The sequence below is a fragment of the Tyto alba genome, unplaced genomic scaffold, assembly GCF_018691265.1.
Source record: "Tyto alba isolate M040663 unplaced genomic scaffold, T.alba_DEE_v4.0 Super-Scaffold_45, whole genome shotgun sequence".
Lineage (NCBI taxonomy): Eukaryota > Metazoa > Chordata > Aves > Strigiformes > Tytonidae > Tyto > Tyto alba.
In genome coordinates this window covers 1,510,198-1,535,196 of record NW_024881321.1, presented here as the reverse complement: position 1 = coordinate 1,535,196, position 24,999 = coordinate 1,510,198, and the positions used below count along the sequence as shown (strand labels likewise).

General features: G+C 45.9%; 1 protein-coding gene across 1 annotated transcript; it reads right to left on the bottom strand.

The window, feature by feature from the left end:
• Positions 1 to 24,999, bottom strand: DHRS12 (dehydrogenase/reductase 12). Its single transcript, XM_042805830.1, is given in 10 exon segments — positions 1 to 834; positions 4,438 to 4,467; positions 4,470 to 4,568; positions 6,345 to 6,435; positions 6,969 to 7,076; positions 7,793 to 7,854; positions 16,481 to 16,727; positions 20,941 to 21,023; positions 24,746 to 24,879; positions 24,944 to 24,999. Coding segments are annotated over 10 exon segments (1,233 nt in total). The 3' UTR covers positions 1 to 511.

The following is a 24,999-nucleotide window of genomic DNA, read 5'->3' as shown; positions in this document are numbered from 1 at the left end:
GAGCCACGCAGCCACTCCTTTGCCGGCTCCAGCCATGTCTGGGCGTGGTACGTGTTGAAACCTCCTACTCCACGGTGTCTTGACATGAGCGGGATTATATTCAGCCCTGGCCCCATAAAGTAACATGGAAGGCACTTGGCAGTGTCCCGGAATCCTTGCTGTTTAACCAGGAGGAAGCAGATCGCTTCTGCGCACCGGCACTGCTCTACAGAACCTGAAGGCCGTGAGGAAGCCTCGCAGTTAAACCAAGCAGGCGCTGCCAGAGCGGTTCTGCGTTCCCAGCTGGAGGCTGGAGCCCAGCCACCCTCACGCGGCGGAGGAAGCCGCCAGCCTGCCAGCTGCGGGGGTTAAAACAGGGTTTAGAGCATCCCCTGCTCCCCTCCTGAAGTCCCTCTCGAGGGAACGCTGCTCCGCCCTTCCCTGCGCGGAGGGTTTGAAATGATTTGGGGGTTTAACACCAACTCAAAATTGCACAGCCACCTGACCGTGTCTTGAGACAGCAGGTGCACGTTCACAATGGGAGAGACGCTCCGCAGCAGAAAAAAAAAACCTTTTCAGGCACCCCTCTTCCCCATGATGAGAACACCTGAACCCAATTTATTTTTAACTGGCCCGCGGCGTCCTGCTTCCCCTCACCCGCGGGCGCACGACAGTGCCGGTACCGTGTAATGAGCAGCTTCGTGGTTACTCTGTGCCAGCAGCGACACCGAGTTCCTGGAAAAGCGGATTTAAACTTCTGGGAGAACTCTTCCAGCACCTCCATTAGCTTCTCCTCATCCTCCGGTGGACTGTGGGTGCTTGCCAGGGGTAAGTGGGTAGGGACTGGCTGCCTGTCTGGAAGACCAAAAAAAAAAAAAAATAAAAAATAAATCCTTTATGGGTACATCTAACTACCTCTTCTAGCCCAAAGGAGACTTTTCTGCTAGGCCCTATACTACCCAAACATACCCCACGGTCTTGAAGCCGGGAAACTTACCTTCTAGGTATCTTTAAACAATGTTAGCCAAGCGTATCTTCCGAACCAGAAATCAAACTAATTTGCACGCTGGAACTGGAATGGGTGTTCTCTAGCACAGCGTGCCTTAGCCGGGGGACAGTACAGAGGGAGGATGGCCCCCCTGCGGGGTTGTGCCCGCTCCCCCGTGTCCTGGGTTGAGTGAGTGGTGGAGTTTTTTGGTGGCAGGGGAGGGGGCTATCGGGGCGGCCCCCTGTGAGAAGCTTCTCGAAGCTCCCCCAGCTCCACGTCAGCTCCACTTCTGTTTGGGAAATTGAGCCCATCAGCTGCGCCTCTGCGATAACGTATTTAAGAAGGGACGTGGTGACGGGCAGTGGGACTGGTGAAGAGGAGTCACTGCAGCTGCATGAACACCAAGGTCAGTGGGGGAACGGAGGAAGAAAGGAGGGGGGAGGTGTGCCAGAGCAGAGACCCCCCTGTATCCTGTGGGGAGACGGCAGGGCGGCCCCCCCTGCCACCCATGGAGATCTATGGTGGAGCAGACACCGATTTATGGCCTGTTGTTCCTGCTCAGATGATCAAGGTGTTGTGCCCGAAGAAGGCCGGGGTCTCATGGGAAAAGGCAGCCCCGCTGCTGTAATTCAGTGCTGGGAGGATTGCAGCATGCGGGGGAGTCCCACGCCGGAGCAGCTCGGGAAGGGCTGCAGCCGTGGGAGGGAATCCAGTCGGAGGAAGTTAGTGACCCATGACGGAGCAGTGTGGGGAACGCTGCGGCCCATGGGAGGGATTCAAGTCAGAGAAAGTTTGTGGAGGACTGTCTGCTGTGAGAGGGGGACCACGATGGAGCAGGGGGAACAAGTTTTGGACACTCCCCTCACCGAACATGAAGGAAGTGTCAGCACTGCCTGCACCCCCCATTCCCTGCCCCTGCGCCCCTGGGGGAGGAGGTAGAGATATCGGGAGCAGAGCTGAGCCCGGGAAGAAGGGAGGGGTGGGGGGAAGGTGTTCTCAAGATGTGGCAATGCTTCTCACTGTCCTACTCTGTTATGTGTTGTTAGTGTCTGTAATAAATGTATGTTCTTTTTTCCTTCCCCTAACGAGTCTGCCTTTTGCTCATGATCATAAAGGGGGATTTTCCCCCATCCCAGTCCTATCTCGGACCCCAAGCCTGGCTCTCTGTCCCTTCTCATTGCCGGAGGGGAAGGGAGAGAGAGCTGCTGCATTGTGGTTGGCTGCCAACCAGGCCCAAACCACAACACCCCGCCGCAGCACACCTCCTGTAGACAAAGACCAAGAACTTGGGATTGTTGCTGCGGGCAGAGGTTGCTTCTGCAGCACGAGGCAGGGCTCTGCCTTGCCTCCTGCACAACGTTTCTAAGCGCTACACGAATTCCCCAGCGGGGACTTCACAGCTTGGATAATTTTCAATCTTAAAATGCGTCCTTACGTCCTTAAAAAGAATGGTTAAGTTCTAAATGCTGAAGGACTGAAGCTAATTGCTCAGCTGCCATAAGTAACATGTTTCCTACGTAAAGGCGTCTGACCAGATTTGCTCAATTCGACGCTTTGCGTGGTTTTTCCAAACCTTGTCCTCCTCACTCACTCTGTGTAAATACAGCTGTATCACCATCCATTCTAAGGGAATTTTCTCTCCAAAAACATGGTATCTAGAGCCTCGGAACCTTATGGCAGCGCTCTCGGATGTCTGTGGAACAACTGTCACAGCACTGCTGGAGCTCTCTCAGTCCAGTTAGAAGGCCCAGCTTCTGCAGTAGCCAGCTGAGACTAAAGGAACAAGTTGGTGCAACACTGGGCAGCAGAATTCTCTGAAAACCTACGGGGCTTCCCAGGGGAGCAGAGACGTTTGTTCTGCTAAGAACAAATGTTGTACCCGGCCGCACACACCACATAGCCTCTGCTCATGGAAGACTGAGGGGAGGGAAACATGCAGAGGAACGTTCCCTTCTCCATCCCTGCAAAGGAATGGCTTCCTACAGGGTTAGTTCTCCCAGTAGCCTGTGCTGCAGTTTGGGAACTATGGGTGAAAGCCAAGTTCAGCATCACGGAGAAGATGCTTCTGGTCTGTGGAAAGCAGGACTCTCGCAAACGTTTTTTATTTATTTTGGTAGATGCAGAGAATTCTAGTTGTACAAGTCATGTTCTTGCTTCCCAATTTTTTTCCTCAGGAAAAAAAAAAAAAAAATGCTGGCTTTGATTTGCACTCGAAGGGAATAGAATAAAAGAGAACTGAGGAAATTGAGGGAAGGTGTGACTGATTCAGGAAATGGCCATCTAGGACCAGAAGGGCAGAGTCTGTGGTGAAGTGCTTGTGCACACAAAGCCCTTCACTGAAAGGAAGAGGGCTCATACTAAGCTGTGGCTTCCAAAAGGCAGTAGGAGAGAGAAATAACTGACTTCATCGCTATTTGATAATCACGGGACTTCTCTTGCAGCCTCAAGTGCAGTCGTGCCAAGGCCAAAGCTCTCAAAAGTCAGCAGCTACAGCGAAAGAGCCAAGGCGTGCTCCCTGTTTACTAAAGCTGGGGGCAGACAAGAGCCAAAGGCAAGGGCCTGGTGGAATTCTGATTTAGAGAAAGAACAGCTGAGCAGAAGCATTGGGACTGGAAGAAGGCGACAGGAACATGCAAAAGGCAAAGCCTGGTTCTAAACAGACTAACCAGCTGGGCTGCGGCGTGCGTCTGCATGCCCCACAGAATGACAGGGAAAAGGTCTGGTTCAAGATCTGTTAACCGACGGTCTGGGAGGGGACAGAAGGGACAAAGCCAACCCGACTCCCGAGAAGTCTGAACTTCTTGCGTGCCCCACCTGGGAATTCAGTGCATCAGGATTTGGGTGCCACATCCAACAAAAGTAATTTTGCAAGCAATTACCCTGAGCTTTGCTCTCCTCCTTCTGGACTGACCTGCATCACCACTCGGGCAACTGTGCTTCCAGCTGCTCCTACTGAGACGCCTGTCGTTTGCCCGGGAGACAAGAAAGGCTCTGCCCTGCTTTTCCTTTCCCTGTGCTCACAGTGCCAAAAATGCCACTGTGCCCGAGTCTCTGCCCAGCATTACAGAAAGGGGGAACTGGCGGTTTTAACCAGCAGGGAAGAGTAGGAAGAAGAGCCTGTCAAAGCAAAGCCAACCCCCGGTGCCCTGTGAGAAGGATGCTAGTTTCCAAGCATCATAAAAGATGCTGTTAGACTGCTGTGATTCACCTTCCCTTGGCACAGTCCTGCATACAGCCATTTTCATTAAAAAAAAAAAAAAAAAACACAAAAAAAAAAAAAAAAAAAAACAACAAACCAACCCTCCCTAAAGACATGCTTTGGAGTCTCTATCAGCTACTTTAAAGGCCAAGACCTGGAACAGAACAACTTAACACAGTTGTTCTCTGGTTGCACAATGCTCGCCGGAACCTTTAGTCTTGGAATGATCTTGAGAAATATTTTATCCTTTGAACAACAGTTGCTGCCTTACCTTGGAAGAACAAGCCGCTTGGTAACTTTGTGGTGATACTGCCAACCATAAAACAGTATCAGCTCCCTGGGCCTCGGTGCGCAGGGTGTTCTTCATCTTCTGATAGAAGGCTGGCATGGATGATCTCACAGCTAGGGAGGATAACAATGGAATGATGGTCTGCCACGCAAGACTTTCTTTAAAAAAAGAGAGCAGCTTAAAATTGCCACTGCGCGTGTAGGAGGAAGAGAAGGCATCTCAGAGTTTACAAAAGAGAACAAGAATAGCTAGGAGCACGATGACCTGTGGTGCAAGGGTGCTGAACTGCCAGGTGATCCACCCGTTGTTTGTTTGGGGCAAAGCGAGCAGGAGCTGAGAACGGGATTGGTGAGAGGTTCCGGAGCCAATTTTGCTCTAAACTGCACAGCAGTGAGACATGAGGGAAACAGAAATACCAAACCCCAGCTATTCTACCAGGAGTTTTAGGTCTTATTTTCTCACCAGCTTTAAGAAATCAGTTGCAGCACTGTATTTAGAAACTCTGTGGTGAACGGTACCTCAACCGACAACAAACTAACTACCATAACCAACTCCTCTGGTTTCTTTTTCTTTTGTCCAACACGTTGTCGTGGTTTAAACCCGGCCAGCAGCCAAACACCACGCAGCCACTCACTCACCCTCCCTCACCCCCAGGGAATGGGGGAGAGAGTTGGAGGGGTAAGGGTAAGGAGACTCGTAAGTCCAGATAAAAACAATTTAATACTTGAAATAAAATAAAATAGTAATTATATTAATACTAGAAAATACAAATGGGCAATGCAGGGTGTGATTGGTCACTACCCGCTGATGGATGCCCAGCCCGTTCCCAGCTAGCGATCCCGGAGAAGAGAGAATCCTGAAACCACAATCCTGGAAGCCGGCATGAGCCTCCCGATCCACCCTTACCTATATTTTGAGCATGATGTTAGATGATGTGGAATATCCCACTGGCTAATTTGGGTCCATTGCTCTGGCTGTGCTCCCTCCCAGCTTCTTGTGTACCTGCGCGCTCGCAGGACATCAGAAGTTGAAAAGCCCTTGAGTTCTTAGCAACAGCTAAAAACATCGGTACATTAGCAACATTCTTCTTAGATCAAATCCCATACTGAACCCAAAACACAGCACTAGTCTAGCTACTAAGAAGGAGGACAAAAAAAAAAAAAATATAGGTCTATCCCATCCCGCTCTAAACCAGGACACAGGCGATGATTGAAGGTCTATCCCCTGCAGCGGTTTATTTTTGGGTGCTGGAGAGTCCTTGAGCTTTAAGGTGGGATAACTATGGTCCATTAGGCTTGAAATCCACAAAGGATGCGCAAAAATAATTGGATTTTAAAGAAAAAGAAATACTAGGATATTTAGTCGGAAAGGGCAGTTTTCAAGCATAAAGTAGACAGGGTAAATGGTTCTGTCCTCAGAAGCAAATCTGGGGAACCGTGTCCCTCGAAAAGACCTAGAGATCGGGTTGCTAGCCTGCGTCCCAGGCTTGGCATCACACTGCGGCATGCACCGTGCGTGCCGGGCGACCCTTGGACGTTGACCTCTGCACCTTGGTGCTTCCAGAGGCAGAAGCTCTGTCTCTTGTGTTTCACAGTCCCGCTACAAACGTAACTTAGAGGTTAGCTGAAAGCACTAGGGCTCTGCTGCGGGTCGGCGTGGGGCTGGGACCGGTCATTGCCCGTTATTATTCTCTGGGTAGGCACAGGGAGCGGACGCTGTGCAGAACAGAGCTACCAAGGGGGTACAAAACTACTTCACTCACCAGTTTGGAGCCAAGGAATCACTGCACCCCTTGGAGAAACCTACCAGAAAGCTTCATTTCTCTTTGCTTTTAGACTAATTGTGAGAAGGAAAACAAAAAAATACAGTCAGTGTCAAGCAGATGTTGCCTGGAGTGTCTGCCCAGCCAGGGTGCATAGCAGAGCAATGGATGTTTCTGTGAGCTTTGGCCCATCGCTCTGTCAAGACAACTTGCTGTCTCTAGGATAGAGCAAAAAGAGCCAGACTAGCATCAAGTTCAACAGCCTGCCCACCCAGTTAGGTGCCAGGAAGATAAACTACATCAAATGTGCTGTGAATACCAGGGCGTTTACGTACAGCAGAAATACACCCTTGCTCACCCTGATCGGATTTACTGGGTAATTTTACCAGAGACCACCCTGGCCGCTGCGAACCATATCCTGGCCACAGACTTTCTCTAAAAGTGGTTACGCTGCTTTTAGCGACCACATCTACTGGTAAGAACGAAGCAGGCAGAAAAAGGTTTGTCAGCTAAAGGCAATTCTCCCCCCTTGAGACTTCTACCAAGTCAAATGGAAGTCTAGCCATGCTGTCCGTGCGAGACGGCACGCACTCAGCGGTGCACGTGCTCCTGAAGATTATCGCCTGTGCGTCTCTCTGGGGGCTGGGTGGAACGGGAAAGCGACAGCGAACAACAGGCTTCTTGCAGGACAGATGTCATAAGCTGCCTAACAGAAAGTGCTGGGATTTGTTTTCAAAACCATGGACTGTACCTTGTTTTGTGCATATACCATAGTGCCATCAAACGTCCCATTTTCCGACTGCAAGTCAGATATGTTTAGTTTTTGAACTTCTGGCATGCCCCCAGAAGAGACAGTGATCTGTGCTCAAACGAAGGAAAAGCAAATGAGTGAAAAACAAAACCAGGAACTCCCCACAGTCGCACTCGTGCACGTAATGTGGTCTCCAGGCCATATTTAGGAATCCCTCTGCATACTCCCTGCACTGTGCTTGTGCTCAGGCGTGGAGCACACCTGGAGATGAGGTGGAAGAAACGGAATTTTTTTTTAGAAAGTGATTTTCATTCAAAGTGGCGTTGCCTCCTTCAGGGAACTTTGTGCTTCTTCCTTTGGAAAAGTAATCGGGAGAAAGAAAACAGCACTATTTGAAGTTTTTATGCTTAGCATTTATAGAAGCCAATTAAAAAACAAGAGGCTGTAAAAAAACTTGGGAAATTTCATTTAAAAAAAATGCACCTGCCGTCCTATTTTACCCCAAGATCTGTAAGGTTCTTTTAAGCCCACACTCCTTTTATAGGCGTTTTGCACTATGCTGCATGAGATAACTTATCCCAGGGAAAGCAAAAGGGGAAGTCTCCAAAGGAGGTGTTTTACTCTGATTTCCAGTGAAGGGTTGAGAGTAGCAAGCACAAACTGGGCCTTGGAGAAGGAGGCGGTTAGTAAAATTCAAGAGGATTCTAGAGATGCCTACAGCTCCCTAACTAACCCTGCGTTGCTAGCACAGGCAAAGAAATACTGTCACAAACCAGAAGGGAAGAAGAGTAAAACACCACTTTTCAACAGCATCGCAGACTCACCACTCTGGCATCAGCTTCTTTTTCCAGGAGGGGCAGCAGGGCAGCTCTCAGAATGTATGTGCCTAAAAGACAGACAGGCACCAACATTAACTTTTCTTCAAAGAAAAAGCTTTCTTCTCTCCCCACCCTCTGTAACTACCCAAGCCCCAAAGCCTCTTTATTTTGGAAACTCGATCTGAATTTAATGATGATTTTTTTTTTTGCTGCTTTATTTGCAATACGCCAGCTCAACTTGTAGTGGTCCGTGTTGCTGCATACTTCTCAAAAGGCACATCACTTATTCTGTAAACTTATTCTTGTACCTGCAGAACAAACTGCTCACCACATTCAGCCGTGACTCGGGAGGCAAACTGGCTCAGGTATGGATTTCCTTGGGGGTGAGGTGATGCCCATGAGAAAACAGAGCAGGAATCCTTGGGGCAGGAAATATTGATGTTACATGCCCAAGGCTGAGCTAGGTTTACTTGGAGAAACTTAACTGTGTCCTTCACCACTTTTACCAGGTCCATTTGGCACAGATGCATACACAACACACAAATATATTCCACTACAGCTGTTTCCATGACCAGCAAAGTTTGCTATTCAAAACATTCTTCAGCTGCTGCTGTATTGGATTCAGGCACACCTAATGACGTTTCGCCCACTCAAGTGCAACACAGGGATTTTTGTTTATCTCTTCAGATGTATTTTTAATTTTTTCCCCTTTAAACTGTATTTTTAAAATGCTGTTTAATTCAAAATTATTCTAGCTCCATTTAATGTCTGTTGTTTCTGCATTAAGTATACCTCCCTCTCATCTCTTCACAAATGGTGACAAACGTATTTTGTTCCATGAGCTACCGAGGCCACGTTTCTCACTAGACATCAAGACTTCCCCACGTGTCTTTATAACCTCTCTTCCACAGAGGCAATGAGACCACCCAGTTAAAATACGGCACGTTTATAAATACGCTACCAAAATCAAACGTGTTACATGCTTGGTGAACAAACTGTTCGGTTCTGCCGTCAGTCACAGCAGTCTTCGTTTGCTCCATACAATCACAGGGACATCCATATGCACACGATATATTTTAAACCCTGGCAAACCAAACAAAGCGAAGGCGCAGCAGATGAGCGAGTGCCGCCTGCCTTCAGCAGAAAACGCAAGCAAAGGCAGTTGCCAGTGAGCAGCGAGAGCCCGTACGTCTCCCCTGGTAGCGTCAGGGAGACTGAACGATAACATCATTAGGGCAAGAACTACTGCTGATTGTCACGGGAGGCTGCTGCCAGGTAAAAAAAACCCAGAAACACGTACAAAAATCACGTCAGTACAAGCTGAGAGCCTGGACCAAATGTTGATTTGTTATGGATTCGGCATCGTGTCTTGGTTAAAAAAGCTGCATCTCCTAAAGGCAGAGCTGCAATGCGCCAGCTGTGACTGTGCTTTATTTTACTGTCCCACGGATTAATTTACACTTTTAAGGGGCTTCACGTTGACTGTTAATTCTAAAGGGATGCAAAGATGAATGCATTGCCTCATTAACAACTGAGTTTTGGTTTGTTTTCCAGCTGGATGAGAGAAATGTTCAATGCCAAAAATCTTCCTTACAGCAACTACAGCTTGTCAGAAGTTTATGCATTTATTTAAAACCACGAACTAACTGCAATGCCAGCATCTCCTCTCTTCCTCAAGTTTATTAAGAATCCTGTAAATCCCACAGAGCCAGAGCATTCCATCTTCTTGCCCCACAAAACCACTTGCTCATTTGCTTTGAGACAGAGCACAAAAAGATTAGTTTTTCATCCCTTCTTCCTACGGCAAGCATGAGAATCTCCAAACACACGCAGAGATGCGACGCGTCGGGCGTTAGGACTGCAGCGTTTCATTTCTCCCACTACCAGGTACTTCACCAACTACTGCCCCTGTTTTAAGTCTTTGAGCACAAGCTCCTCGGCACTTTAACAAATATACTTGGATATTACACATTCTTATTTGCATGAGCTGGTCTGACAAGAAATTTCGTACAATAACAGCAGATTAGACGTACCTTATTAATAAGCTATATTGTTGGCTGGAACACACCACCACCAACTGAAACCTCTACCTTTTTATTCACGTAAAAGCTAGCGCGTAGTTTGATAGTTGTGTTCAAATAACTAAGGAGGAATGCCAGGTACAGCCAATGTAGAGGCCTGGCACAGCCATCTACCTCCTAGCGTGTGTTCGTCAAGCACAGCTGTACCGCAGCACGCAGTAATATATTAATTAATTTCTAAGTAAAAGGGGAAGCTGCAAATGAATATGCTGTCCTGCCACAGTCCTTATAAAAACACGATAGGTATTAACAGTATAAAAATAAAAAGGGAAAATTTTCTTATTTTTAGTAAAAAAAAATTTTGCAAGGGAAGCCAGGAGTGATTTGGTAGAAAATACTACATTCCGCTCTCCCCCTACTTCAGACAACATCCAAATCATATGTCCTTTTGCTAAGAATTGATTATTAATATCAATGTACTGGACATGTGCTTTTCCAAAATGAAGACTTCAGCACTCCAGTACATTTTCTTGACATAAAAGTAAGTTTTGTCTGCTAAAGGAGAAAGCCCCTCCAACAGAGCTTACTTAAAAATGGTAAAGCACATCAAATGTGATTAACGCTTAATTGTCACTGTGTTCAAACTGCCCAGATTTTTTTTGATTTTTTTTTTTTTTTTTTCAATTGTTTAAAAAGACCAAGAGAGAACACAAAGGTGCACGGGAGGCAAGGCGATGACCAACTGTGATGTGCCTTGCACTGAAAGCATTAAGCACAGGGTAGCTCGGTGATCCTGCCCCTCCTCTGAGAGGACCAGGGAGGGTTCTGCCAGAAACAAAGGAAGACCTTTTTCCCCAGAAAACAAGAACTGCTGCTACTCCCGGGGGATTCTGGAGAAAGCAGGTCCTTGTCTCAAGCAGACACTCTGTAAGTGGAGATGCTCAGCCTCGAGGCCACCGTTTCCCAGTGCCTGTTCCCCAGCAGCTGTGTCCGCGACAGAGGAGCAGAGAGCCCTCCGGGACACGTGGCAACTGGGAGCAGGATGTTTTTTTCTGTATGAACAGCTCTCCTGGACTCTGGCCCATGTCTTCCACAGGTCTGAGTGCCTGGGGAAAAGAGCAGGCTACTCTGAAATGACTCACGGGGCAGAAATCTGAGCATCAGCCTCTCTCGCACACGCATCTCGGACCCAGCAGGCAGGGAGCTACGAGTACTCCTACACGGCACTGCTGGACAGACAGCTGCACTCCCTGCATTTATGGCTGTGACAGGCCAGACTCTTACACACCACCTTTTCCTGCCACTGGAAGGGATGTTGTCTACATGGCCTGAAAGCTTGAATCCCACTGGTGTAACGGTGGGGGAAAAAAAAAAAAAAATAAAATTGCAGCGAAATGTTACACAGCACTTCCCTTTGAAAAGGAGCATTTGCCACGACACAAAGGAGCCCAGCAAGATGAATTTGGGAGCTTGCTCAGAAGCAGCAGGAATGCAGCAGTGGGCAAGTAACCACGCAGTGTGTCACCCCCACGTACAGGATTTCATCTTGCCCTTGCTGAACTCTGCTGAGCTCAAAAGTTGACTAGAGAAACCTACAGGACAAGCTACAGCCCTGCTCTGTGTAATGAGGCTTGACACAGCACTTGCTGGCCATGCTTTCTCCAGTTAAAGAGGCTCCTGGGACTGACGCACGATTTCTTTTAAAGAAGAACATCCTCTCAACATTTGCTTTTCCTTCGAAAAACTCCTGTAAGTTTTATGTCTTGAAGCTGAGCTCACATAATAGGAAGCAGTGTACAGTACAGTGTAATTAAACCCTTCCTATATGGATACAGCGACTCTGCCATTACACACCATTCAACCAACTCTACCGCGTGGTAGGTTAGGCAGTGTGGGCTGTCAGTCTGTGCATCATACATGGTAATTCCAGTAAAAGCAACGAGCGTGGCACTTAATGAGAGCACACTTTGTTCATACACCCTCCCTCCCAAGTGCTGATCACATTAATGGTTTTTTAAGTTTCATGTTTATTTGCTAAAAAAAAAGTAATAGAATTAAATCACCACGCACTCCCTTGTGGCCTGTTTTGTAATTGCTCCACTTGGTCTGATATATTCTCAATTTAGTTGAGTAATCTGATATTGTGCTCTGATGAGTAACTCCCATTTTTAACTCCATACAGTGAGCTCCGCTGTCAGCCTGAATGAGCGGTAATGCAGAGGTTTCACAATTACAGAGTGATACCTTATGAGGCAGTTGTAGAAAATGAGGAGCTGTTACGAAGATAAACATTCAACTAGCATACTAAGTGGGGGGCTTTTTCAAAAAAAAAAAAAAAAGAAAACAAAGAAGCGAAAACTGCAAAAATCAGCCTGTCTGCTTCATAAACTCCTAAATAAAATTAGGCTACCTTTTTCTTGCAACAGTTAGTTGCCCGGGGATCTCACCATCTCTACCACAGCACAACCAAAGTGAAAGCTGTCCCCAAGCAAGGGACGGAAGTCTACAGTGCATTAGACACTGCTCTCTCCCACAGAAGGCTACAATTCGCTCTGTACTAGAATACGAAACTAAGCAAAACAGAACAGCCCTAACAGAAAATATAAACAAACACTGCAAAGACAGATTTCCAAAAGGCTGGTGGTGTAACTCAGCTTTAGCCTGCTAAAACCTGGAAGGCTCCTTAGGATTCATGTATTTCAGACTTGGAAATCCACAGGATATCACATACAATAATAGTACATGAACACGAACTCCTAGCTGCCTTACAGATTTAAAGAGACCCCAAAACCTGTACTTGAAAATTGATTTATAAAGAAAATTATGGTTTCAGCAGAAGTAATATTGTGAAGCCACTACCTGTTTATAACATCAAATTAATTGATGATGCAATTATTGCAGACTGTAGTGTCTTGGTGGATTCTAGAATAGTTTTTGCTTGATGTTCTATCTGGCAATTAGCGGTAAATCGTTGGTGAGGTTTTTAATCTGCTAACATTCAGATAAGGGCAGGCAGCCAGCACCATACTCAGTGAAGTTTTCCATCTGCCTAAGCTCTGCAGTATTATTAGAAACAGTGTTATTTCAACTGTGAAAAAAGTGGGAACAAAAAAAAATCCAACAAACTTTTATTGTACAGATTTCAATGGCTCATTCATCTGGTAAACATCAGTTAAATTGGCTTGCTTTTCTTATGTCTAAGTCTTAAAAAAAAAAAAAACAGCAAACAAACAAAGAAAAAAAAAAAAAACAACAAAACACCAAAACCAAAAAACAAACTGACATTCTTCCTTGACCTGGTTATCTTTTCAAGCCTTCAATTTATGTAGCTCCGAGTAAGAAACATCCCCGAGTGTTTCCTGAGCACATGATCAGGAACGAAGATTTCAGTGTGCTGTCTCTGAGAGCCAATTCCACCACACGAGCAGTAACTGAGAGTGTATGGGAAGAGCTAATGAACATGAAAGACAAAACAAACGTTTACATCTCCCTTGAATTACAAAGCTCAGCTCAACAAGGGTTCATCTGTGTCCTGGGAATGTAGGCCTCAGTACAGCTAGTTGATTTGCAATTATATTCAACCTTACCCTTTCACACAGCACCTCTTATCCGTAAGTCGCAAAGCTCTGGAGAAAGAAAAGTGGTACCCTAGTCTCCTTTTCACAGGTAAAGCTGTCTTGCCAAAGACCAGGCACTGATCTTAGGGCAGACCGACAGCTGGTATCCAAGCTGCCTGACTTCCGAGTGGTTCAGAGCACAATCCACCAGCGAATGCTGGCTTGTGTGAAACACCAGTTAGATATGGTTTATGTGTAGGGAAGAGACTGACAAGTATCCAGGCAGGGTAGGCAATTTGCCATAGATGGGCTGTACTGCTGCTGTGGTGGAAAAGCATCTTATTTCCTCTGGTCCTAGCCCTTCCTGCAGAGAGTAAATGTATATGGCTATATTATTAAAACATGAGAGCACATTAGACCGAAGAAAAGATGTATACTGGGAGCATCATTTATTTATCTCTGAGTGTGTTTCAGCATCCCCTTGGCTGGTAAGTAGAAATAAAAATGTAACATACATGCCATTTTTCCACATCAAGCAAGAACATGTGTTGAGTAAAAGTAAAGTGAGGCAGACTATAAAATAGAGGAACAAGGGTTGTTTCAGCTAAGTGCCTAATGCTTTAATAAGAACATGTTGCTGTTGTCTCCACTTGCCTACCAATGCTGTCAGGTTTTTCCCAAAATAACTGAACATAAAATTAAATTCAATTAAAAAAAAAAAAAAAAAAAAAAGAAAAAGAGAAGTGTTGACTCAGAAGTCTTCGAGTCTCATCGGAAGAAGTGACTGCTTGCCACTGCCTTGCTCCTGGACACAACCCCAGTACAAGGCCAGCCCACTGGAGGAAACGGAAGGGCACCAGCACACAAACTGAAGGACAGACAAATAAAACCTGCCCGTCGGGGCTGGCAGCTCCCCGGGAAGTCTGCCCACCTCACCCCAGGCCAGTCACTCCATTTCATAGCGAAGGAGTGATTCGGTGAGCGGTGAGCCAGTTCGGACCCGCGTCTGCCTAGCGCTCCCGCATCCCCGTCTAAGTGCCCCACAGTTCCTCTGCTCTCTACAACTCCACTGAGCTCCAGCAATCACAGCAACAACTCACGGGGGATCCAGCAGGAAAAAAACGTAAGGTATTTCACGTGACAGCAACAACAGAACCAGGACAAGCCACAGCGCATTTGTGCCTGAGCCCTGTTTTAAGGATGCTAGGCACCAGCACAGACAGAGCTGCCGCCGCCTGCTCAAACCAGTTTACAGTTTGAACTTGAATATCAGACAAACCACACAAAGCCTGAACTATCAACCTACATTTTGAATTTTCATGACCTTCACTCAGCTGTATATGCTGACACCACCAGAGGACTCTGCGCCTCCTATTTCAGTGGGCTGTCCTCAATCAGCCAGTCAGGTGTTTCATATTAAGGGTAGTTTCCTTTCTATTCTAAACAATATTATTTTTGTTCATCTTCATCTTCTTTACCACAGGACTTACGCATTCATTTTTGTCCCACATATGCCCAAGAAAAGATCAAGATATACAGCATGCTTCACAACTCAGGCGATCAATTAGAACTGAACTCTAACACCCTTTATGCTCAAAACCAAACTAACTAGTCAGTCAAGAGGAAAATATTCCTAGCCTGGATTTAAAAGCTCCACAGCATTTTAAACACCTAAATGAACAATTCCACAGCTTACATAAATGTTAATCAGGTGTCAGATACAGAATTCAAAGACTTTGCCCTGCATTTAAAGATGGTTATGGTTCAGAGTCTTGCATTCTTACATAGTTACAACCTACACACTCCTTCACTATATGACAGCCAAGATCCAAGGTAGAAACAACCAGTAAAAGAAAGATGGAAGGAACACCCTGCATGTGACAGTCTGAAAATAAAAATAAAAAACAACAATAAAAAATTATTCTATCTTATTTCTGCAGAAATGAGGCAGTCAGGAGTTACTGATTCCATGCTGCTGATGAGGGGCACAACTGCAGATTTTCAAAACAGGGGCCCTGAGTCCATGTCACCCTTCAGGCTTTAGCTTTTCGAGGGAAAGAAACAGAGAGGGGAATTCAGTTCATTCTCTCAGATCCCATTCTAGTTTACAGACAACCTATATGCCAGCCATAACTAATTTAGCCGAGTTTTTCTCTGGGAACCTATAACCACAGATAGTTACTGATACACAAATAACTTCCCCAAAGTAAAGAACACACAAAGGTACCTAGTGCTTAGCAAAATGACTTAACGCAGCATCTACTCTGGCAGGCATTTCTCCAAATAGCTCTACTGTGACTCCAGCAGATATGATTTATTACCTCATCTCTGTCTTTGAAGAAAAAAACCCTGCACTGTTGGTAGCATTGGTCCTTCATGTGTCTGACCTGCAAGCATAGAAGCTTTCTCTTGCACAGACAGCCTCTTCCAGCTCAACCAAGTCCCACTCTGTTCTAAAAGCTTCAAAATGTAATCCTTACTGTTGCCTAGAGAGAACCAGTCTGAGCAAACAACTCAGTCCTTGTCTGAACTCTCCAGAAGTTGGACAACAGAAGATGACCTTACCGGTTTTACCTCATCTGCTCAAACGTGCAGTCACCTCCTTGACCTTCTAAGACAGTCATGCATCAAGTGATACGTAAATGGATAAGAGGTCTATATGTAACATTCATAAGCGATAACACAGGCATGTTCCTAGTTCACTACAATCATAATTCAGCTTCCTCTGTGCTGCTGCATACCTCTGGTGAGGCTGATTAAGAGCTGCGAAAGCAGACCTTACTGCTTATATTTGTGTAAAAAAAAAAAAAATCTGCTTTCCTGATATCAAATGTTTTAATTCTACTACTCATCCTTCTCGCCTGTCTCGATCTTAAATTCCACAATCTGGTGGCCACTTCCACCAAGACTGCTATTTACAGCAGATCCAGCAGAGATCACCCTTACCTGGCTTGTCCTACACTCATATCAAACAATTGTCCTCGATACTCTCCAGAAATCCCCTGGATTTTTTTTGCCCTGCTGTGTTGCCAGCAGGTGTCAGGGTGGTTCAAGTGCTCCAAGAGTACCAGGACCTGTGAACATGGACCTAACCTTGCCCTCTAAAAATGTCCTACCTACTTCCTCGACTTCATCAGGCAGTGTGTAGCAGACATCCACCATATCATCCACACCGATCCGACCTCTGTGCCTCACCCCATAAGCTCTCGACTGGCTCACTATCCATTTCAGAGCAAGGCTCCACGCACTCAAGCCACTTCCCTGCATAGAGCACAACTCCTCCTCCTTGTCCTCCCAGCTTGCCTTTCTAAAAGGGCCTGTATACATCCATTCCAGCACTCTAGGCATGCCAGTCATATCTCTCTAATACCAGTGAGATCACAGCTCTGCAACCATGCATGAATTCCCGTGTTTCCTATGCCACGTGCATTTATGTACAGGCATCTGAGATGGGCTCCCAGTCATGTTGCTTTCACGTGAAAACTGTGAGAGACTCCTCCACTTTGCTGTCCCCCTAGACATGTACTCACTGTCCCCATGACTCCACCACTCCTCTGGGTTTGGTCACTATCCCCCAACGAAAACAGTTTAAAGCCCTCCTCATTAACTCAACAAACCTGTTGGTAAAGATACTCTTGCTCCACTTCATCATTCCTGCTCAGCAGTGCTCATTTCTCACAGAAGGTCAGAGGTAATAAAGGCCAAAGACAAAGTGACAAAGGCCAAACTGACACCAGCTGAACATTCAGGTGTTGACCCTGCAGGGTGCATATGCTCCTATCCAAGCCCTTCCCTTTCACTGGTAGGTTTTAGGAGAGCACTGCTTGGGCCCTCACGTCCTTCACTGTCTGCAAGCACCCTTGATGAAATCATGGTCACCCCTCACAACGTCACGGGTGCCCACGTGGCTGGGCAACAAGAGGTACTAGTCTGAGGTCCAGATAAGCCTCATCAGACTCTCCACAATACCCTAGATCTGAGTCCCCAGCAAGTCAAAAACCTCTCAAGAGACCAATCCAAGAATGCAGCTGGGTGCCTCCATCCCTCACAGGAGGGAGCCTCTAGCCAGTATCACCCACCACTTCCTCCCCGTGCTGACAACAGTTCAGGCTCATCTGTCTCCAACACCTCCCCTGACAGAGCTCATTCTTCCTCATCTGTTACCATGGCAGTATACTTATCCTATAAATGCACATCTGCAGGCAGAGAATGAGCTTGCCTTCTGTTGCCAGCAGTCACAAGCTTCCATTCCTCCCCATCTTAGGAGTCTCTATCCACCACCTACTCAAGCACAGCTTCCAGCTGTCCCTCCTTCCACGCACTGTGGAGTTTGTGCTCTCTGACTCTCAAAAAGACCCTGTCAATCTCCTGTTTCTGTTGCCTATGGTTATGCAGCCTGCTCACCTGCCGTCACTTCACGTGGCAGCCCAGCACCTTGACCGCAGCAGGACCCAACAGATGAGGCCACCTTCATGCTCTGCTCCAGCCTCAGGAAAAAATACCAGTCGCTCCCTGCAGCCTGACATCTGCCACATCATTCCTCTGGAGCTCTGCCTGGGCCAGGCTCCCACATGCCAGGCACAGTCGCTCCAACCAGGGCAGGAGAGCACATTTTCAGGAGCATCACTGCGCCCACTTCAACTGTCTCAGAGTGTTGGGTGCCTTCTGCACCCCCTTCCATCTTAACTGTTTCATTAACTGCTAAGTCCTTGTTAGCCACCCCATGCCACAACAGCCTGGCGATGTTTTGAAATACTATGGCCAGGAATGTGGATGTAATAGAATAAAAAAAAAAAAAAAAAAAAAGGAAAAGCTTGACAGAGAGCAAAGTTATAATTTTCTAAACCACTAAAGCTAGGAGTATTTCCTCTCTCCAAAGCATCAAAAACCTTTTATTGTTTGTTACAGGCAATTCTCTTGCTTTTTGCAGATTTGTGTTCTACCTAGTACAAGCACAGTGGCATTTATCAACATACAAAAGGCATGTCAGCTCCTACTCTTCTAGATAGCACTTAGTCTCAAAGATGCACAACAGGTAGTCTTATGACGTATCCCCGTCATAAGACTAAAATAATTATGCAGAGGACGTGTTCTCATGCAAAACAACAAATAATCATTAAAGGGCCTCCTCTCTTTCCACGTTGTTTCTTTAAATACTCATTATACAAGCCAATGAGATAAGCGAAGAAGCTGAGAAAATCATAAGGCATTATTCCCTGCCTATAATTCTGCTTCCCTGAAGATAAAAAACACATGACTTTTTCTGTCCAGCAACCAGATTTCAGCTCCTTAGTTGAGTTAGGTCAGAATTTTCTCAAGGTAATGTTCATTTCTGACCAAAAACTTGACACTGCTCTACTGTTTCTAACTAGATACCTCTATAAAAGCTTTCCACTTTTAAAGCTACTACCATTATCGACTGGTACAGAAAAGCTGAAGACTGTCACATTGGCCTGTTCCCTATAAAAGTGACTTTAACAGATTAGAACTTCCCAGTTCCCAGGTCTAGGTGCGGGTGCCTGCCAAACAGTAACTCCATTTCAGCACTGAACTCTGACTTGTGTTGATGTGGAAGATGGAAAAGAATTTTGGCCTATACTACAACAGGATCTCCATCCAGATGATCAGGAAGAAAAAGGTAAGTCTGAATACAGCTTGTGAAGTTGCAGATAAAGGATTTTATTATCTCCCTGGATTGCTTCTGAATGAGTACTTATAAAGAAGGATGTTCTTGTGGACTCCTTATTAAAATGACTCTTGCAGTTGCATGTCCCACAGGGCCTCTTGTACAGCTCATCTAACACTTCACTGAGTGCTGCTTTCTCTACAAGTGCCCTGTCCCCAGAGTCACAAACAAGTTCTGCAATGCCATCATACTCTTTCGTGACTAGAGAAACTACAGGTTTGCAGCCTACCAAAAAGTGGGAATGCAGCAATTGTGCTGCTTCCAGAGGAAGAACATTATTTGCCTCCAGTTTCGTTTCACCAAATGACAGAAAACAGAACATGAAGGAACCTTCAGAGGTCACCAAACTCACCCCTCTTCCCAGGCTGTCTGACTGAAGTTAGAAAAGGAGGTAACAGATAAGCACCAGTCTTACTACAGCCATGGGATTACACACTTATACACAGCTGGAAAGTATTTATTTCTACATAAGGACCGATCTAATTCACCTCCATTAAAGAACTGAAGTTTGATGCTGGTTGTGTCACACTAGGGAGCTGAAACCAAAGAGCAGAAATTTAGTCAATATGGTACCTCTAACCACAGAGTCTTCAGAATTTTTGTTCCACATTAAAAACTATTACTGCAATCAAAATACTGTGTTCAAGAGCCAAGTCGCTATTTAAAATTAAGATAGCTCTCCAACCAAGTGTTTTGGGTTAACCCCCAGTAGGCAGTTAAGCCCCATACAACCGCTTGCTCACTCCCCTCCCAGTGGGATGGTGGAGAGAATCGGAAGGATAAAACAGACAAAACTTGTGGGTTGAGATAAAGACAGTTTAATAAGTGAAGCAGAGCTGTGTGTGCAAAAAAGCAAAATAAGGAATTAATTCACTACTTCCCATTGTCAGGCATTTAGCAATCCCCAGGAAAGCAGGGCTTCATCATACGCAACAGTGATTTGGAAAGACCAACACCATAACTGCCAATGCCCCTCCTTCTTCCCCCAGCTTTTATTGCTGAGCACCACATCATATGGTATGATATATCTCTTTGGTCAGCTGTCCCAGTGTGTCCCCTCCCAACTCCTTGTGCACCCCCCCTCTGCTCACTGGTGGGGGCATCATGAGAACCAGAAAAGGCCTTGATGCTGTGCAAGCACTGCTCAGCAATAACCGAAACATGGGTTGTCAACACTGCTTTGGTCACAAATCCAAAACATAGCACCACAGGAGCTGCCGTAAAGAAAATTAACTCTATCCCAGCCAAAACCAGTACACCAGGATAGAAAGACAGTGACTGCACCTCTCCATAAGCACACTCACCTGAACAATTAGCAAAAGCAACAGTAACAGCTACAGGGATATATTGTAGAGTGATATATACAGATGCAAAAATAATATGCAACAGAAGGGAAGAGGTAAGGAAGAAATATTATAAGAAAAAGAGATGAAAAAGTATGAAGATCATGAAACTAGGACCACACGCAGGACTTCACAGAGCAGCCAACCTTAGCAAATCAGGAGCATGTTACTCAGACACATAAAACCTTCAAATCCAATGCTGTAAACTCATAAATGTTGTTGCAAGAATGTTGCAATGCATTAACTTTTAAAAGCCTCAGCCACATAGTAGGAATAGTAAGTAGGACATCACAAAACATACTGACAACAAACATTAAATAAAACAGCATGCTGCTGGTGACGTTATTAATCACAGAAAACATCACCTAGTGAAATTAAATCACTTCAAACCATATGGATGATAAACTACTAGATGTTTCTGTGTCCACATGAAAATACTATTAAAAACACAACAGCAAAATGACAAATCAGAGTATCTCAAGGCATCTGAGGTCTTTAATATTAACAATCTTTCCGACGGTAAACAAAAGACTGAAAAACAACTCACTTGATTACCCGTTTCTGTCACTATTTCTCCTTTGGCAACCTCAGCCGGTTCCTTATTTCAGCAAACCAGATGAACCATGCCACCTGGTGGATTTCGACAAGAAACACATTTGATAATTAATTACTAACTGTGTTGGGGGGGGGGGGGGGCATCAAAGAGGGAGGACCAGAAAGTGATGTGCAATTTGCAGCTCTTGTTTGGGGTTAGTTTTTGATACAATCCGAATGACAGAGAAAACTTTTTGTGATCACTTTCCAGCTTGTGGGAAACATATAGCCTGCTAGTAGCAGTGCCAATACTGGTCAGACAGTCATTGAAATAATCATGGGAGCTTCTCAGCAGGCAGAATGTTCCTGAGCTGTGCACAGCCAAAAGTCCCACTTCTCTGCTGCCAAGAGCTGAGCAGTGGCTTTTCATCAAGGCTGCTGAAGCTCGGGTCTGTGGGGCTCGTGGGTCTGTGGGGCTCCCATGACACTTGCTGGGCGCAGGAAGCTGGTTAGAGCCATAGCACCCCATAGCAGACCCAGATCCACCAGCCTCGGGCCATTCTCAGGGACAAATCCCCCCCCCAAATGGCACCAACCCAGCAGTACCATCAGGCGGACTGGGCACACCAAGAATCACCACAGGGTCTGTCAAAAGACAAAGGTAAAGGTCCTCCAAACAAAAGGTTCAGGACACCAAGAGTGGATATGATTAGAAGGTTGGAAAATTTCTGCTTGGCTCTGGTCCCAGTGAAAGCAGGCAGGAAGGAGCAAGTGTCATGCTGTAATAAGGTCCTCACACAAGGCTGCACATACGCAAAAGGCCACCGCACTCTATGTACTGTGTCCTCCAACCATTTTCTGTCAAGTCTGCATATCACATTTAGGGTTGCTAAAATGCCAGAGCTACACTGGGAACTGAAGCTCAGGCATCTCTATTGCAAATGCTTCTTTTGACACGTGCCTTAGAAAGTTCTGTAAAGGGCTTGAACAACACAAGTGATTGAAATTGTTCTGTGAAAAGGAAATAAAAATGTCAGATATCAGAATTCCTCTCAGCAGTGGGAGATACAACAAGGACCATGGCCACAAATTGCAGCTTAGGAGGCTCAGGTCAGGCATTAAGAAAAAAAGTTTTCACCAATTTTCTAAATAGAGCAGGCTGTCCCAAGAGGATGCATAATTTCCATCCTTGCAGGTTTCACGATCCAGTGAGACAATGCAATGGCTTGTTTGATCTAGTGTTGGCAACAGTCTTGCTTCAGGTAGGATGCTGGACGAGATGACTTCTAGAGACCCCTTCCAACTGACATTTCTATGAAAAGAATACACAGGGCAAGGCTCCTCTCAAAGGCCTGGATACTTACCGTGACCTCATAACTTAGCCACATTAAAGAGAGCCTTCTAAAAGAGGACTAAAGTATAGGTAGGCATAATTCTTTTTTATTTTTATGCTTGGTATTCTCTGATCACTACAAGTAGTGTGTTAATCTCCGACCCAGGAGTACCTGCGCTCTTTACCCATTGTTAAAGGTGTTTTAAGGCTTGCTAGCAGTCCATCACTAGAAGGCTCAAGCAATGTAATCCCAAAGGATTGATAATAGAAACAACGGTGCCAGGTCACTCTTCTAGTGCCCAGAACCCAAATGCAAGACAGCAAGTATACCCCAGTGACAGAGCAGTCACACACTGCCCAGCCCAGTGGGGGGGTCTGATCATGAAATTTTCTGTCTGCGAGCGAGGTTTTTCCACTAAGCGCAACTACAGCAAGTATACCTGTCATGCAGCTGATGCAGGCAACAAGTCTCAAGGTTCTTCTGAAATTTTCTAACAGGGCCTGATTCTTCCTTGCACTGCGAGAGTTGGCTGGGTTACTTTTACCAAGTGCACAACTGCAGGCAGCAGCAGGAAACTCCCGAATCTGGGATAATCTTACAAATGACATTAATTATTACAGTTTCATCTTCAGTTTGTGTCACACATATACCATGCATGGAAGGGACGGTGCATAGACAGGCACTGAATAAATACAGATCAGCATGAAAGACAGTCTTTGCCCCAGGAAGAACAGATTTCACGAGTGAGAGAAAAAGCAAGCAGAAGGGGCAGTGTCCAAGCTCGCTTCTTTGGCCATTCTCACAGTGACTACAGGCTTCCCTGCAAAGGAGGGCTTTAATTACAGATCTTAAGGCAGTTAAGGATGTGCATTTGCAGATGTTTAAGGAGCTCTTCCTAAAAGGCAGGGGACAGCACAAGTAATATGTGCAGGTACAAATTAAATGCATGGAAGAAGTAGCTGGTCTTCAAGGTGATCAGGAGCATTCTCATAGTTTACTGTGGAAAACATTCAACGAAAACAGAGGTGGGTTAAGGGCCCTGAATACAAACTTTTTTTTTTTTTTTTTGCTGTTGAGAGAGGGAAGTTTTGGTGTGACCCATGGGCTAGGAAAGGGATTTAAATGTATTTTCCATGGTGAAGACTGAAATCATCTGAACTTCAACACACGGGAATTGTCAAAGTGGTTGGGAGAAGACTGCATCAAACTGGAAGTGCATTTCACAAGTCATTCAGGAAAGCCCAAATCTGCAATACCCACAAGACACTGATTCAGAGAAAAGCTGAACTCAGGCTAAAGAAACTGTCAGGACCATCATCATTTACAAAGGTAAAGCCAACATAGCTTGGTTATTCTTTTGCTGGGTCCAAACTCCTTATTTTCTTGTCATGGTGTAGTTAAAGCATTCAACTAGAAGCCAGAGCTCCAACAGCTGACACTGAGTTTCAGAGCAACATGTGCAAGGATAGGATCACGAAGACACTGTTAAGTCGCATGCACAGAAACACCCACGCAAGCTATCAGACAAGCAGTCTGAGCCCCAGGTTGTTCTTTGGGCTCCAAATATTAGAAATGGTGACCAAATCCTGTGCAGATCCAGTCAGCTTGACAGCTTGTAAAACCTGGAAGGCATATCCATTTGTGAGCAAAACAGTCACCAGACAAAGTAATACTTACATAAGGCTATTATACATAATGGCAGTAGTGGGAACCTGAAATCAATCACATACTGGCACTGATGGGGATCTTTAACCCAAAGGCTCTTCGATGCTAATAATTTTGAATTAGCTTAATTTAACAGTTGTCATTTTCCTTCGTAAGATAGTTATGAAACCTAAGCAGGCAAACAGAGAGCAAAGAGCTCCTCCCTTTTATTCTACATGCCAAAACTCCTATCAGTCATGCACAACAGGAATTATTTCGACAACCCTGAAAGGGATTAGGCCTATCCTTCAACAGGAGATAGTTTCAGCACATACCATCTCCTTGCTTACGGAAAGCAACAGAAAAAATGGTTGCATGTAATCAGTTAAAGGGTACAAGCTCCAGGTTATTCTCATTAAGTACAACTATGTTGCTTCTTTTATACTCTCCCATCTCAACTTAGCAAAGCCAACTGCTTTATTTCATCAGATGATACGTTTGTAAGTTCTTCAAAACAGTTCAAATTCAGCCAGGCTGCTGCTCACCCTAAATCAGCCTTAAACAAACCTTGATGCATCAGCAACATCCTTAGATGCCACTGTAACACAGATAGTTCTGGTAAACACGTACTTGAGAAACGCTTTGCAGATCCTCTCCGATGATTTTTTTTTCATTATTCCAGTTTTCACAGCGCTGATCATGCATTAAACCTCTAACCCACACTAACAGTCCCGTAAAATAACACGCCTGACCCCTCATCCCGAGGAGCTGTGGGGTGTGTGTGAGCGCTGGCAAGCCAAACCTGCCTCCTTCCACCTGCCCCGCCGCAGCCCGGCTCACCTCGCCGCGCCACCTCTTCGGCTGCGGCCTTGCCAACGCCGCTGCTTGCACCGGCGACCAGAAAGGACCTTCCAGCCACGTTCACCCCCACATCGGCTGGACTGAGGTGCTTGGAAGCTGACTCGTAGCCACCCCTAAACAAATCGGAGGCACCTGTGAGGCACTAGAAGCGAGTACCTGGCCGCTGCCGCCCCGCACCTCGGGTACTCCCGCAGCCCCTTCGCGACCCACGGGGCGCGGCGGTACCGGGACAT